We start from the raw sequence: 14,534 nt of genomic DNA on the forward strand, positions 1-14,534 counted from the left end.
GCAAAGAAATTAATTTTCTTTTTGTAATAACAGCTTTTATTTGTGGAGTGTTGAGTGTAAAACAAAGACCATCCAGAATACCTGTTGCTTCATTTCATTTCTCCTTCATGTAGCCATTTTGCAGATGGAAAGACCAAGGATTACAGAGTCTAATTAATGTGTGCAAAGCCCTACTGCTAGGAAGTGGGAGAGCAGGGACTCAGACAGAGGCTCCTGCATCTAGGGATAGAGAAGTGGGAAGCAGGGACGCTGTGGAGTCAGGAAAAGCTGAGAACTCGCATCCTGATGGGGGCTTCTCTCTGCTTGTCCAGGACCCCCTGACCACAGGGCCAGCCCTCAACACAGCCCTTTCTGACCATTTGGAAAGAGAGTGTTTTCTCCCCCATAAATGCTCCTTTCTTGAATATGCTTGGCATTATCTGAAGCATATCCTGTGGAGTATAAACGGTACATGTGACCGGTGGCGTAGTGTAGAGCATACGATAGGGTTCATATTTTAAACAACATACGCAATGTCAGAAGCAGTTGTGTCCCTGCTCTTTGATAACAATCATCATTATTCTGAGGAGCTGCCAAGGACGGCCCAGGGACTTGGCAGACTCCAAGCACATCCTTCCCCGCTCCTGCCAGCGCTCTTCCCTGACCTCCTGCCTTTTCCCAGGTCTCCCAGGAGACCGTTTCACATGTGTGTTCATATTCCAGCTCCATTTGATCTCCTCTTTGGTGACAGATGGTCCAAGTGCTGTTATTACCTGATGTGGGATTTAACAAACTGCCAACCAGTGGGTTAGCCTCATGATTTTAATCATTTCTAAATGGAAAAACAGGAATGAGGGTACCGAGGCTTCAGTGGAAACGCACAAATCCTTCCCAAAGCATTTCCCGAAATGACCATTGAGCTGATGGCTTCTCTGTCCCGGTTGGATGCTACCTGCCTTGGGGGCCGAGTTTTGATTGTTCTAGTTACCAGGTGAACCATCTAGCAATCTAAACTTCACCCATCCTAGCCTTCTCCACTGCAGAGAAAATATTTCAGAACAGAACCATGTTGGCCAAAAGTCCCCGATGTGTGAAAGAAGCGAGTTTCCTTTTATTAAGGACCTTTTCTGTGAAAGCTGTATTTCTGACAAACCTCGGTGACTCACTTCTGTTTTCTTTCCCACCTGTAAGTAGCATGCCCTCTCAGGAAGCAGGACAGGCACTGATAGAGGTCACAAGGATGAACAGCCCCATAATCATAGATATTCTTGATGTGTAGGCTGACTTTTCTTTTTTTTTTTTCTTTTTTTTTTAATTTTTATTTATTTATTTTAGAGAGGAGAGGGAGAGACAGACAGAGAGAGAGAGAGAAGGGCGGGAGGAGCTGGAAGCATCAACTCCCATATGTGCCTTGACCAGGCAAGCCCAGGGTTTTGAACCGGCGACCTCAGCATTTCCAGGTCGACGCTTTATCCACTGCGCCACCACAGGTCAGGCTGGCTGACTTTTCTGTCAAAAGTTCACTGCAGGTCACCCCCATGAGAAGGAGTTAGGTTTGATAATCCATCCAGTCTTTAGCATCGTAATTCCTGGTCAGATGAATCTGCCATTGGCAAGTTATGCATATCAGCACCTCTAAGCAATAACTAGCCCAGAAAGCATGCTGGGAACAGTAGCATTGCTAATGTTGTTTCTTGACTTTACATGGGCACCTAAGCCCAGCATTGTCACTGACCTTGTGGGTGAACTTCTGCCAGTAATTGTGCAGTACAGTCTATTGAAGCTAATTTTAGGAGGAACATTTTTTAAATATAACTCTCAGATATTTTCTTCTTTCCTCCTTCCCCCCCTTCTTCTCCCTCCTTGCTGTCTTCCTTCCCCCTCTCTCTTCCTCTTCTTCACCCTCAATCAGAACTGAAGCCCACAAATGGCTGAGTTCAGCTTTTGACAGTCTTAGGTTTGACAGCAATGCTAAAGTTGGCATTAGACAGACTTGCAGTCTACCCTTTATTCTGTATTTGACTATCTGTTGTCTTTTCTTAGTCTTTGATTCTCTGTTGTGAGTTTTGACTTGGTTCTTTTGTAAGACAGAATAATTTCTGTCAGGTTCTGGGAACTCCCCTCCCACCCGATAGAGAAGTTCTGGGGAGGGGATACGCACCCTTTGTTGAACTGTGCACTGGGTACAAATCCGCAGTGCCTTCTATTAAAATGTAAAATGATCCGTTGAGTCATCCTCCCTCTGGTTTGACTCAGATGCTTTATGGCGCACTTTGCATGTCATTTCTCTGTAATGATTTCCCCATGGAGAAGGGCGTCTGATAGAATCCAGGCAGGCTGAAGATTGCTCTGAGTCAAATGGATCTTTTATTCTTTTAGTGTTAACCCTTATCGCTCAGTTTCCCATCCTTGCATTTTCCCTGAAGGAACCCTAATGAAGTAAATAGGTTCCACCACCCTCATTTAAGCCTCCTAATCACTGTTCATAATTTCTTCTCACATTAGCAGCATGAAGCTCGAGGGTAATATTTCTCTTGCTAGGAGGTGGAGGGAAGGAGACACCGAGAAAGAATATTTCACACAGATGCCCTGATAGAGAAAAATGTAAAAAAGAAATGGCTTTTCACTGTCCTCTAACTCCTAATAGGCAAGGAGCAAATGCTAATAGGGAGCAGAGATTGATGTACGAGAAATGAATATAAATGGAGAACACAGACACAAAGAAGTAGCACCAGAGACAAACTGGGAATGACAAGATAGAAAAGACAGCTTGCCAAGGAGAGAAAAGGACCTACCTCAGCAGAATAAATGAGGGCTCTGACTGCACTCTTAGCTGGAGGTTTCCACAAAAGAACCACAAGCAAGCATCAAAATACAGAAAACAGCAGGGTAGATGATCACAAGCTACACATTCAAATCTGCTACACCCTGATTTCCACGCTTTCTCTCTGCCCACTCCCCTCTCTTGCCCATGCCCATACCCCCACGACCACCCAACCTCCACTAACAATAATCATGTATCTTAGACGACCTGGCTCGGAGTCCATTTCACCACTGATTTCAAAGCATGCCCTTTTATCTAGAGATGACAGTGTGTGCATGAAGTTGTTGTTAAGAGCCCAAGCCATAGCCTTCTCTCTGACCATGAACAGTGTGATCTCACCTGACATCTCTGGGTGGAGACTCAAAAGAGAGGATGGGCACCCTGTGATTTCATAGCTGTGGATCTGAGACAGCTGTGAGACCTGTCCTGCCCCCCAGAGTGCTTCTGAGGGTGGGCGGCGGGGAGGACAAAGTGTTGAACCACTGCTCAGTACTTATGGGTACTCTGTTCCACTCACACGAGACAGGGGGCCCTGCATTCATCCTTCCTTTGAGTGGACTCCGTTTATACGGGGGAAATGTTCCCACCGTCATTGTGTAGGTCCTCCTTTCCTCTCCATCTCTCCCCAAAATTGTAATGACATATTTGGAGCACCTCTAACTTTCTTTAAAAAAAAAAAAAAAGCTTTCTCGATAACTATAGTTTGAGAAGTTCATGTTTCAAGTTTTTCCTAAATTTCTATACTTTCATAGAACCATAGAAATTAGAACTAGAAGTACCTTTTCAGGTCACCTGGTCTATTTCCTCATTGACAGATAAGGAAGTGGAAGTGCATTGAAGTGATTTGGTTTTCACAAGAAAGAAGATGAAACAAGGGATTTCTGAAAAGAGCTGTGCTCTGAAGCAAAAGCCGGGGCTCGGATTTCTCACCGCCTCCCAAAAGGCTTTGTCCCGCATTCTGCCCCATTTTTTCAGTTCCTGATTTAAAACATACAACTTGGCAGTTGGTTAGATTTGATTACCGGTAAAGACCCTTCTGACCTTAAATTGTAGGCTCTAAGGTTTGGGTGTGTTTTCATTTAAAACCCAAAGTCCACCCTAGGACCTTTGCAATTAAGTCACCAAACATGAGGCAGATCACTTTGAGTTGTTAACCCTTTCCTACAGTTTTTGTTTGGGGGTAGCTGAGTATTTTACATTATAAAATAGAACATAGATATAAAAAGTGCATGAGACAAATATATAATCTAACACAAAGTGAGCACACATCTACCTGTCACTGATGTCAGGAGATTGGACATTGCGACACCCTGGAGACTCCCCAGTGCTGCTTCCCGGGACAGCGCTCTCCCCGCAGACGGGGCCTCTGGGTCTTCTCTTTGTAGTTTTATCATCTATGTAGGTATCCCAAGATATTTCAGTTTTGCCCACTTTTGGACTTCATATAAAATCAAATTCAGTTGTATATTATTATCATCTTGTGTTGTGTTTCTCTGGCTTGATGTTCAACACTAGGTTTGTGAGCTTTATTCGTGCTGTTACATGTGGCTCCAATTTGCTTTGTATTCTTCCATTATATGCCTGTATCTCAGCATATTGATTCATTCTGCTGCCGACGGACCTTGTGGTGTTTCCAGTTGAGAGTTATGCTGAACAATGCTGCTATGAACACTCATATAGAGTTCCTGTGGCAGACATGCAGCAGTGTCCTTGAGTCTAGGAGTGAAATTACTGGGTCATAAACTGTGCACTTCTTCATCCTTACTAGATAATTCAAAACTGTTTTCTAAGAGATTGAACCAGCCTGACCTGTGGTAGTGCAGTGAAGGAAGTGCCGACCTGGAACGCTGAGGTTGCCAGTTCGAAACCCTGGGCTTGCCTGGTCAAGGCACGTATGGGAGTTGATGCTTCCTGCTCCTCCCCATTTCTCTCTCTCCCCCCTCTCTAAAATGAACAAATAAAAAAAGTCTTTAAAAAAACTTTAGAAAAATAAATAAAAAATAAAGCGACTGAACCAATACTTAGTGTATGAAAGTCCTGTTGTTTTATAGCTTCAAAAATACCTGATATTGCCCTGGCCGGTTGGCTCAGCGGTAGAGCGTTGGCCTAGTGTGCGGAGGACCCGGGTTCGATTCCCGGCCAGGGCACACAGGAGAAGCGCCCATTTGCTTCTCCACCCCTCCACCGCGCCTTCCTCTCTGTCTCTCTCCTCCCCTCCCGCAGCCAAGGCTCCATTGGAGCAAAGATAGCCCGGGCGCTGGGGATGGCTCTGTGGCCTCTGCCTCAGGCGCTAGAGTGGCTCTGGTCGCAACATGGCGACGCCCAGGATGGGCAGAGCACCGCTCCATGATGGGTGTGCCGGGTGGATCCCGGTCGGGCGCATGCGGGAGTCTGTCTGACTGTCTCTCCCTGTTTCCAGCTTCAGAAAAATGCAAAAAAAAAAAAAAAAACAAACAAAAAAACCCTGATATTGGCAGACTTTCGAAGGTTTTTCAGTTTGGTGGACACGTACCATATCTTTAATTTTTTATTACCTTCACATTAATACATATAATCTGCCACTGATACTCTGATATTTCTTCTTGCTCAGCCTCTGTTTCATGCCCTGACTCTTTATACAGTTTATACTTATGTATATAGGTGCTAGTAGTTATCCCTGTTTTATTATGGGATATTTTGGAAGTTTGTATTATTTTTTTATTTAGATCTGTTTAAAAGAATAAGTGAGCAACAATTTATCAAAAACTTGGGGCTTATTATGATTTTCCCTAATTTTTTAAAAATATTTTTCAACTGTGCAGTAGAAAACATTAACACAAACTCTGTCAGTAGATTGAAGATTGAACTTCCTCCTGAAAGTTCAAGGAAAATGGAAGTTTATGTTAAAGCACAAGAATCATTCCAAGCTATTAAGGATCTGATGATACAGTTGCAAGTGTTTCCTCCCAACAACAGCCTTAAATTTCAGTTCCCTTGGCACTAACTAGTCCGCACGCAGATGGAGGGTTTGAGTAAATAAAGAACACAGGACGTTGTCGCTGCTCCTCGTCAGGCCCTGACTTAGCTACCTAAAGCATTAGAGACATTAAGTGACAGGCACTGCACTCTTCCGTTAGAAAATACTGAAATTGGATTGCTTTCCACTCTGAGTAAGAAGTTTGGGTCTCGATGCAATTGAAAAATGTCTCCAACCCAAAAGTAATAACGTCATTTTAATGGCACTGTGCACTCTAAAATTTCTTGATAACTTTCTTTTATAAAAACTAACCCTTACCATTTCATTGTAAATAACTTTTTGGAGAAGGAAGGATGCTTGATAAGAACAAAAATTTACTCAGCAATTACTAAATAATTTACTGTTGGATTCACAGAAGTATTTACTTAATGCACTGTTTCTGGGGGAAATGTGGTTGGAATTTCAAGTGAAATGGTTTATAATTTAGTCTTTTTCATTACCTGCAAGACGTATCCATTTCTTTTCATCTGAAACATCCTAGACATGACAAGCTGTCTGAAAAAAACTTAACGTTCTAGTCTTTCATGAATTATAGCTTTTCAGATTTTCCACTGTAGACCTTTTGTTGTTCTTTGATTTATACTTTTACCTTCAGAACTGTTAGGCAGTTAATTTCTGAATATAACCCAATAATGAATGAAGAGTGAATGACTTAGTTAATAAGTGTGTTTTCCTTCATTAATATATCTTTTACTGATGAGAGTTGAAGTCTGTGTAGCTTTTTGAGGAGATGAACACACTCGGATACAGTAATAGTAACTAACTTTTACTGCGGAACCATATGTTAAGATGGTTGGGGTACATGTATATGGACGTGTGCAGCTGGGGTTTTTGGCCGACAAAAAGAAGAGCAAGATCCAGCCAAAACCCAAACCAGACCCTTTGGAAAGCTTTCTTACAATCTGATTTCAGCTAATGTCTACACACTTTAACACATTGTCTAATGCTTAGTGTGAAGACTGGTTGTCAGACTCGTATGTGCTATTTTGGGCTCTGTTACTTGCAGAGTATCTCATTCTTAGACCCCCTGGATCCTGCTAAAGAAATTGGGGTTTGCTGCATTAGGGGTAAGGTGTTGTTTAATTAATATTAGTAAGGCAAGTGAAAATAAAAAAGAAAACTGAATGGGAAATAATGCGGTGATAGGGGAAACAGGTTTCAGGTTGGCATTAGTCCGTCAAAAACAGACAAATTGGAGGAGTTCCTAGAAGAGCCCCATGATAATTGGAGGATGGGGAAGGCTGACTCATATCTAAAAGAAGAAGAGACAGTATGTCCCATTATGCTTGGAAAGGGGGCCAACAGGGAGGAAGGTGATGAGCTCCATCCAATAGGAATGGAAAGGCAAAGAGGAATAGAGTGGTGCTGGCAGGCCATAGGAGGAAAGGTTGTCTAGGAGTCATGTAACAAAACCAACGACATCCTCAAACAGGTTAAAGTCTAGCAACGGCTTCCTGGAAATGATAGGTTTTAGATTATACCATTTGATGAGCAGATCTAATTTGTTTTAAGTGCCTTCTAAAACTCTCTGGAAGGTTAGCCCCTAAAAGTAGATGTCCATGTTCGTGAAACTATCATTTCCTGCTTCATCGAGTCAAGGTGAATATATTGCCACACCTCCTTTATCTTTTCAAACCTGCCCTATTATCAGGCTGGGGAGTCTCTTCTCGAGCCTCATCCTCCCCCCATTGCTGTCTTAGAGCCAAAAAAAAGACTATCTTGCTTATGAGCTGGAATCTGAGAGTCCAGCCACTGCCTGGGCTTCGCTGCTGTTGGTGACTGCGCCTACCTGGTGGGGGGCCCTTGTCCAGTGCTGATGCGCACCTGCCAGGCCCCTACTTAGACCTCAGTGAAGCACCACTCTTAGTTCCCAGGCGGCATGTTCTTTTAGTTTGTACTCCCTTGGTCAGCCGTGGTTCCCAGAACAAACCTCTGGGCTAAGACATCCAGGACTAAAGGAGCTAATACCATCAGCTCCACATATTGTGCCAAAATATCCTCCTAGGTTTGGATTCCTCGTTTCCTAAAGGTAATTTTACTTCAAGGGATTCATTCCTCCTCTTCCCATTTACTCAGGAATACCATGATCTATCTCAACAGATCTTCCTAACTTGGATCTGTGGGAGCCAGGGGGCCAGGTCCCAGTCCCTGCTCTCCCAGAAGACTTTGGTTCCTTCCTGCATATTGTCCACTCCATTCTCTGCCACTAGCTCTTCAATGTCGGCAATGAAAGAGGCGACATAATTGGTCTTTATAAGATCCTAGAAAGCTAACTTCTCTCAACTAAAATGACAATATCCCGTTCCCTATGATCAGTTAGGTATTTCTTTTATGGAACCTTAGACTCATAGAATTGTAAGTCTGTATGAACTTTGCTGGTCTTCTGGTTTAGACTTTTCATTTTACAAACATGGAAGCAGGTCCAGAGAAAAGCGATCTATCCAAAATGCATAAAGCTGCAGTACCAGAGCTGGACCAGAAGCCCCGGATGCCAGGTCCCCGTCTCCTTCTACTGCACCTCACTTGCATTTCTCTTTTTTATTTTATTTCGTGTCATGTTTTACTAAAAAACTTAGTTTTGAATCTTTTATAGTAAGCTTTTCTCTTACTGGTGTAGGTGCATTAATAAATAGATTATAAAAATGAGGTATCTTCTATAAATCCCCTGCTGCTTAAGAATTATGCACATCATTTACATCCTAGAACATTAATTATTCCACCCAGTTTGAGCACTGCCTGCTAACAAAATGTTAGGGAATGAGATCAACAACATGTAGAAAGGCAAATACGTTACAATCCAGTAGAGGTTATCCTAGAAATGCAAGATTGGTTTAACATTCAAAAATAAATCATGTTGTTTACCTTAACACACCTTTTAAGAAAGAAAAACTATGTGATTATCTCAATAGATGCAGAAAAAGCATTTGTCAAAATCCAGCATCCGTTCCTGATTTAAAACAAAACAAAAAACTCCCGGTAAATTGGATTAGAAAAAAAAGTTCCTCAACTCAATAGGAACATCTGTGAAATACCTGTAGCTACCATCATAAATAACTGAAAGGCTAAATACGCTTCTTCTGACATCAGGAATAAGGCAAGTCTATTTGCTCTTACCACTTATAGTACTAGAGGTAGAAGCAGAATTAATTCATCTAGCCGATGCAGTAAGGCATGAAAAAGACCTTGAAATCATCCAGATTGGAAAGGATGTAAAATGTCTTCATTTACAGACAGCATAAGGTTCTATATAGAAAACCTATGGAATCTACCAAAACAAAAAAGGCTATGAGAATTAATAAGCAAGTTAGACAAAGCTGCAGGATACAAGGTCAATACAAAAAAATCATTTATGCTTCTGTATACTAACAATGAAAAGTCATAAACTTAAAAAAAATAAACCATTTATAATTATATTAAAAGATTCATACTTGCCTGACCAGGTGGTGGCGCAGTGGATAGAGCGTCGGACTGGGATGCGGAAGGACCCAGGTTCGAGACCCTGAGGTCACCAGCTTGAGCGCGGGCTCATCTGGCTTAAGCAAAGAGCTCACCAGCTTGGACCCAAGGTCGCTGGCTCCAGCAGGGGGTTACTCGGTCTGCTGAAGGCCCACGGTCAAGGCACATGTGAGAAAGCAATCAATGAACAACTAGGAAGTCGCAACGCGCAACGAGAAACTGATGATTGATGCTTCTCATCTCTCTCTGTTCCTGTCTGTCTGTCCCTGTCTATCTCTGCCTCTGTAAAAAAAAAAAAAAAAAAGATTCATACTTAGGTATGACTCTGAAAAAATATTCAATATATTACCTTTGTTTAGGCAAAGATATTTTTAGATACAATACCAAAAGCATGATTTATAAAAGAAAAAAAAAGTTCTGAATTGGACTTTATCAAATGAAAACTTGCTGCTATTTGAAAAACACCATTAAGAGAATTAAAAGACAAGCTACAGACTTTGTATATTTGGAAATCACATATTTGATAAAGGACTTTTATTCAGAATATATAAAGAAGTCTCGAAACTCAATACAGGCATACCTCAGAGATATTGTGGGCTTGGTTCCAGACTACTGCAATAAACTAGTATCTCAATAAAGCGGGTCATAAGCTTTTGGGGGGGCAGGGTAAGGAAAAGAGAGGGAGAGAAGAATCACATCGTTGTTCCACTTAGTTGTGCACACATTGATTGCTTCTCTAATATGCCCTGACTGCAGCTCAAATCAGTGACCCCCAGTTCCCCAAGCCAGCACTCTCGGGTTCGAGCCGGTGACCCCAAGATCGAACTGGCAACCCTGGTGCTCTGAGACAATGCTCTATCCACTGCGCCATGGCCAGGGGAAGTCATAATCATTTTGCTGGTGGAGGTTCTTACCTTGAATTTGTGAAAAAGATATCTTTGAAGCACAATAAAATAAGGCATGCCTGTAATAAGAAAACAAAACAAAAAATGGGAAAACCCGAATAGACATCTCTCCACAGAAGATAGATGAATAAGCTCAACATCTTCACTCATTAGAGAAAAGCAAACTGAAACCACAAAAAGACCCTCCAGTGTACCTGTTAGAATGGCCACAATTAGAAAGACTGACCATACCAGGCAGTGGCAAGGATGTGAAAGAACTGGAACTCTCTTACACGGTTGTTGAAAATATGAAATGGTACAGGTACATCCACATTAGAAAACTGGGGCAGTCTCTTAAAAAGTTAGACTTACACATACCAAATAATCCTTCCATTCTACTCCTAGGTATTCACACAAGAGGAATGAAAGGATATAGTCATACAAAGATTTATATACTAACCTATAGCAGCTTTTTCTGTAATAGCCAAAAACTGGACCTCAGTATTTGAGAAACACCCAAATATTCATCAGTAGATGAATGGATAAAAAATTGTGCTGTATTCATACACTAGGACACTACTCAGCAATACAGAAACATATAGTTGACGCACCCGATATAGCAAATCACAAAATACGCTGAGTTTAGAAGCCAGAAATAAAAGGACATTTACGTAAAAATCTAAAAAATGACAATCTATATAGTGTCAGCAGACCTGTGGTTTCAGGAGGTGGGGCACAGAGAGCTACAAGGGAGGGACTGTGAAGGGGCAGAGAGAGATTGTTGTTGATGGAAGGTGTGTTCACTGCCTTGATTGTGATGATGTTGCACAGTTGTATCCATATGCCAAACTACATCGAACTGCACACTATAAATAGATACAGTTTATTGTATATTAAAGCTGTTAAAAAACAAATAGGCATAAAGCCAAAAAGAAAGTAATACTCACTGTTGGAATTCATACGAATAGTTATATTTGTTAAGTACAGATACTGTTTTGTAAATACGTCAGTGGACACTTTTAAAGCAAAGAGCCATTTTTTTGAAAGTGATCTTCACTGTTGAATACAACTTTCTCATGACTCCTATTGTGACATATGGTTTCCTTAAAGAGGATGTGCATCAAGTCTGCTGGGATAATGACGGCACAACCCCACTTCTTCTCCAGAACGTTTTGTGAGCAACAACAGCCTTGTGTTGGTTGTGCTTACTCCTGAAGTGTCCGAGGGCAGTGCAGTCGCTGGCTACATCTACTCCTCAATACACAGACAGTTTTTAGAGTTTAGATCACTTGTTAAATTATATATTGTGATTAGATATTTGGTCTCTTAGCCAAATTCCAACTTAGCAACTGACATGTATTTAAATCACGAGAGCATTACAAATACTCCAAAATGATTCATTTCCTCTGAACGCAAAGCTCAAATTAATACTTGAATTGGGACTATGAATACAAGAATGTTTCTTTTCAGTCAGCCAACAGAATCAGAACTACCAAGTTTTAAAGTATGTATGTGTTTTAAATGTTTTGGGTGTTCCACTAAAAAGGCCTGACTTCGTTTCCATGAGGTAAAAGGATACTGTACGTGGAAAGGATAAAGTCAGCCATAAAATATGACTTTCCAGGATGTTTCCTGAGCTGATTGTGCTGAGCACAAACATGCTAATTATGCCCCTTCTGAGGGCAGTGAGACTCAGAAACCATGAAGTTCTTTCTCACCTTCGCTCTGTGACTCAGATAGTAGTGAACCGGCCTGTCTTTCTTCCAGGGTGTGAACGGCATGTCTGTGGATGAGAAGCCTGACTCCCCCATGTATGTGTATGAGTCCACTGTCCACTGCACCAACATCCTCCTGGGCCTCAATGACCAGCGGAAAAAGGATATTCTCTGTGACGTGACTCTGATCGTGGAGAGGAAGGAGTTCCGGGCCCACCGGGCTGTGCTGGCTGCGTGCAGTGAATACTTCTGGCAGGTGCTGGTCGGACAGACGAAAAATGACTTGGTGGTCAGCTTGCCTGAGGAGGTACAGTAGTTTGGTTTGATTGTGTGTTGCTGATGGAGGCAGAGTGACCTGTAGGATATTGGCTGAACAGGAACTAGAAGGTGGACTTCTGTACTATTATCCCCACTCAGGGGTTGATGTCCAGGTCACCCACACGTTAGATTTGTGTCATAGCCAGTTTCTATTTGATACGTGTTAAGTCTCAGAGGCATGAATCTGAACAGAGCATCTTTCTTGAAGGGAACTGAACCCCACCTGTGGCTCATAGTCACTCATAGTTTCTAGTTCACTTACTCTTCAGGTTTTGAGTAGTTCAGCCAAAGTTTGGTAGAGTCCTAGATGTGGGATCTGAATCACTGGGACGGTTGCTATGGTTTTTCTGTTTCAAATGATTGAAGGATCACTTGATTTCCCCTGAGAGTTAAAGAATGAGAGTATTCACAGCACCTTCCCTGCTTGGGGGAAGAGTAAAAGCAAGTAGTAATTTTCACAGTTAATATAGTAAGATTCTAAGAAGTGTAAACTTGCTTTTCTCACCATCGTTGAAAATACCCTACTCAGGTTTCTTAATTACTCCAGGGAGTCCACTCATTTCTGTCCATTGCAAACACTGGTAGTTGGACCTGACCTGTCCATAGATGACATTCAGTTGAATGGTTTGAGCTGCAGGAATTCAAAGGATGGGCTTCACAATGACAAACCATTAAGTCGGTCACCCTTTGAACTGTGTTTACGATTTCTCTTCTTCCATCATCCTGACTCCCCCACATTTTCATGGGACCAAGGGTCACACTGAGCAGCCTTAGACCTTGTGTTTGGGGGCAGACCCATTCCCTGGGCACCAGTGCAGTGACATCACGGAGGCCAGCACCACCAGTAGTGCAGACTGGGCCCTGCGCCACCACGGGGTATGACTCCTATCCATAGTCTGCCCCAGAGTTGTGCAGTGACACAACAAAATTCTTCATAATTTTTAAGCAGCTCTTCATAGCAACCCTAGGAGCAAACACAGATCCTGTCACCCAGATGTGAGGTTCTAAGGAGTGTGACTAGCATTACATCCCAGGATCACAAACTCAGATGCCTCCAGGGGCCTGGCAAATAATATAAATGAGTAAAGGGGAGGGGCATGGATAAGGCAAGAGGAGGTGGTGGGGCAAGCACCTCCTCCACAGAAAGGCATCCAAACTCAACACAAAAAACAAATAGACAAGTAAGACCTGGGGGTTGGAGGGTATCGCCAGCCTCAGTCCCTTGTTAAGCAACATCTGCTGTGACTCTTGCAGAGCAGGAAAGTGACCAACTGATAATGTGAGAACCTACATAAAAGGCTCCTTCTTACCCCTCACACAGGGGTGGGATTCAGCTGGTTCGCACAGGTTCAGCAGAACAAATACCCTAATTTTTTGTTGAGTTCGGCAAACTAGTTGTTAAAATGGCACTTGGGTAGGCGCCCAATGTGGAAGTCCCAGATTTATATTCCTTACTCTTTTTTAATGTTCATCTGCACAACAGCGTATTCTAAGTGCCTATAGTAATGTTCATTCTGTCTGTAGGCAAAAAAATTGCAAGTGAGGACGCCAATCAAGAAGCAATACAGAAATATTTTAAATAAAACAAAAAACAGTTTTGTTTTTTGTCAAGTATTATTTAATATTTTTTCTTTAATATTTTAAAACTCTTATAACAATCTAGTTTTGTGTACCTCTTTTCTTATTTAAGTATTTAATGCATGAAATAATAAACTATCTTTCAGTATATCATTTTTTTATATTTAAAATGGTCATTAGGCCTGACCTGTGGTGGTGCAGTGGATAAAGCGTCGACCTGGAAATGCTGAGGTCACTGGTTCGAAACCCTGGGCTTGCCTGGTCAAGGCACATATGGGAGTTGATGCTTCCTGCTCCTCCCTCCTTCTCTCTCTCTCTCTCTCCCTCTCTCTCCTTTCTAAAATGAATAAATAAAATTAAAATAAAATTTTAAAGAAAACAAATAAAATGATCATTAGGGCAGAGAACCAGTTGTTAAATTATTTGAATCCCACCACTGCCCTCACAGCACTTACAAGTAGGTGACTAGAATGATCCCGGTACTAGAAGCCAAAGGACAATTCAGTTGTAGGTAATGTAATTGGGGCTGGGCAGGTAGGGAAGCTCATTGAACCGCGGCTGTGGTGTGACCTGTGGGTCAGAGCTGGATTCTCTTCCTTGGCATTAGTGAGTGAAGAGCATCATTAGGTGAGATAGTAAATGTAAAAGCTCTCAGCATGGTCCCTCACCCATCATAAATATTTGTCAAATGTAAGACTCTTTCTTCTTCTCTAGGTGGGGAGCCAGAATGCCTTTTGAATCTATTCCAACTCTAGAATTCCCTG

The 14,534-nt window shown here is 42.1% G+C and overlaps 1 protein-coding gene across 3 annotated transcripts in view; it reads left to right on the forward strand.

Annotated features, from left to right (window-relative positions):
* BACH2 (BTB domain and CNC homolog 2) overlaps positions 1 to 14,534 on the forward strand; it is a 351,908-nt gene that overhangs the window by 255,324 nt on the left and 82,050 nt on the right. For all 3 annotated transcript variants that reach the window (XM_066358877.1, XM_066358879.1, XM_066358878.1), the window contains exon 4: positions 11,927 to 12,181. In XM_066358877.1, coding sequence (XP_066214974.1) covers positions 11,939 to 12,181 — 243 coding nt within the window. In that variant the 5' untranslated portion in view covers positions 11,927 to 11,938. The remainder of the gene's footprint in view (positions 1 to 11,926; positions 12,182 to 14,534) is intronic.

This window comes from Saccopteryx leptura, chromosome 1, assembly GCF_036850995.1.
Source record: "Saccopteryx leptura isolate mSacLep1 chromosome 1, mSacLep1_pri_phased_curated, whole genome shotgun sequence".
Classification (NCBI taxonomy): Eukaryota; Metazoa; Chordata; class Mammalia; order Chiroptera; family Emballonuridae; genus Saccopteryx; species Saccopteryx leptura.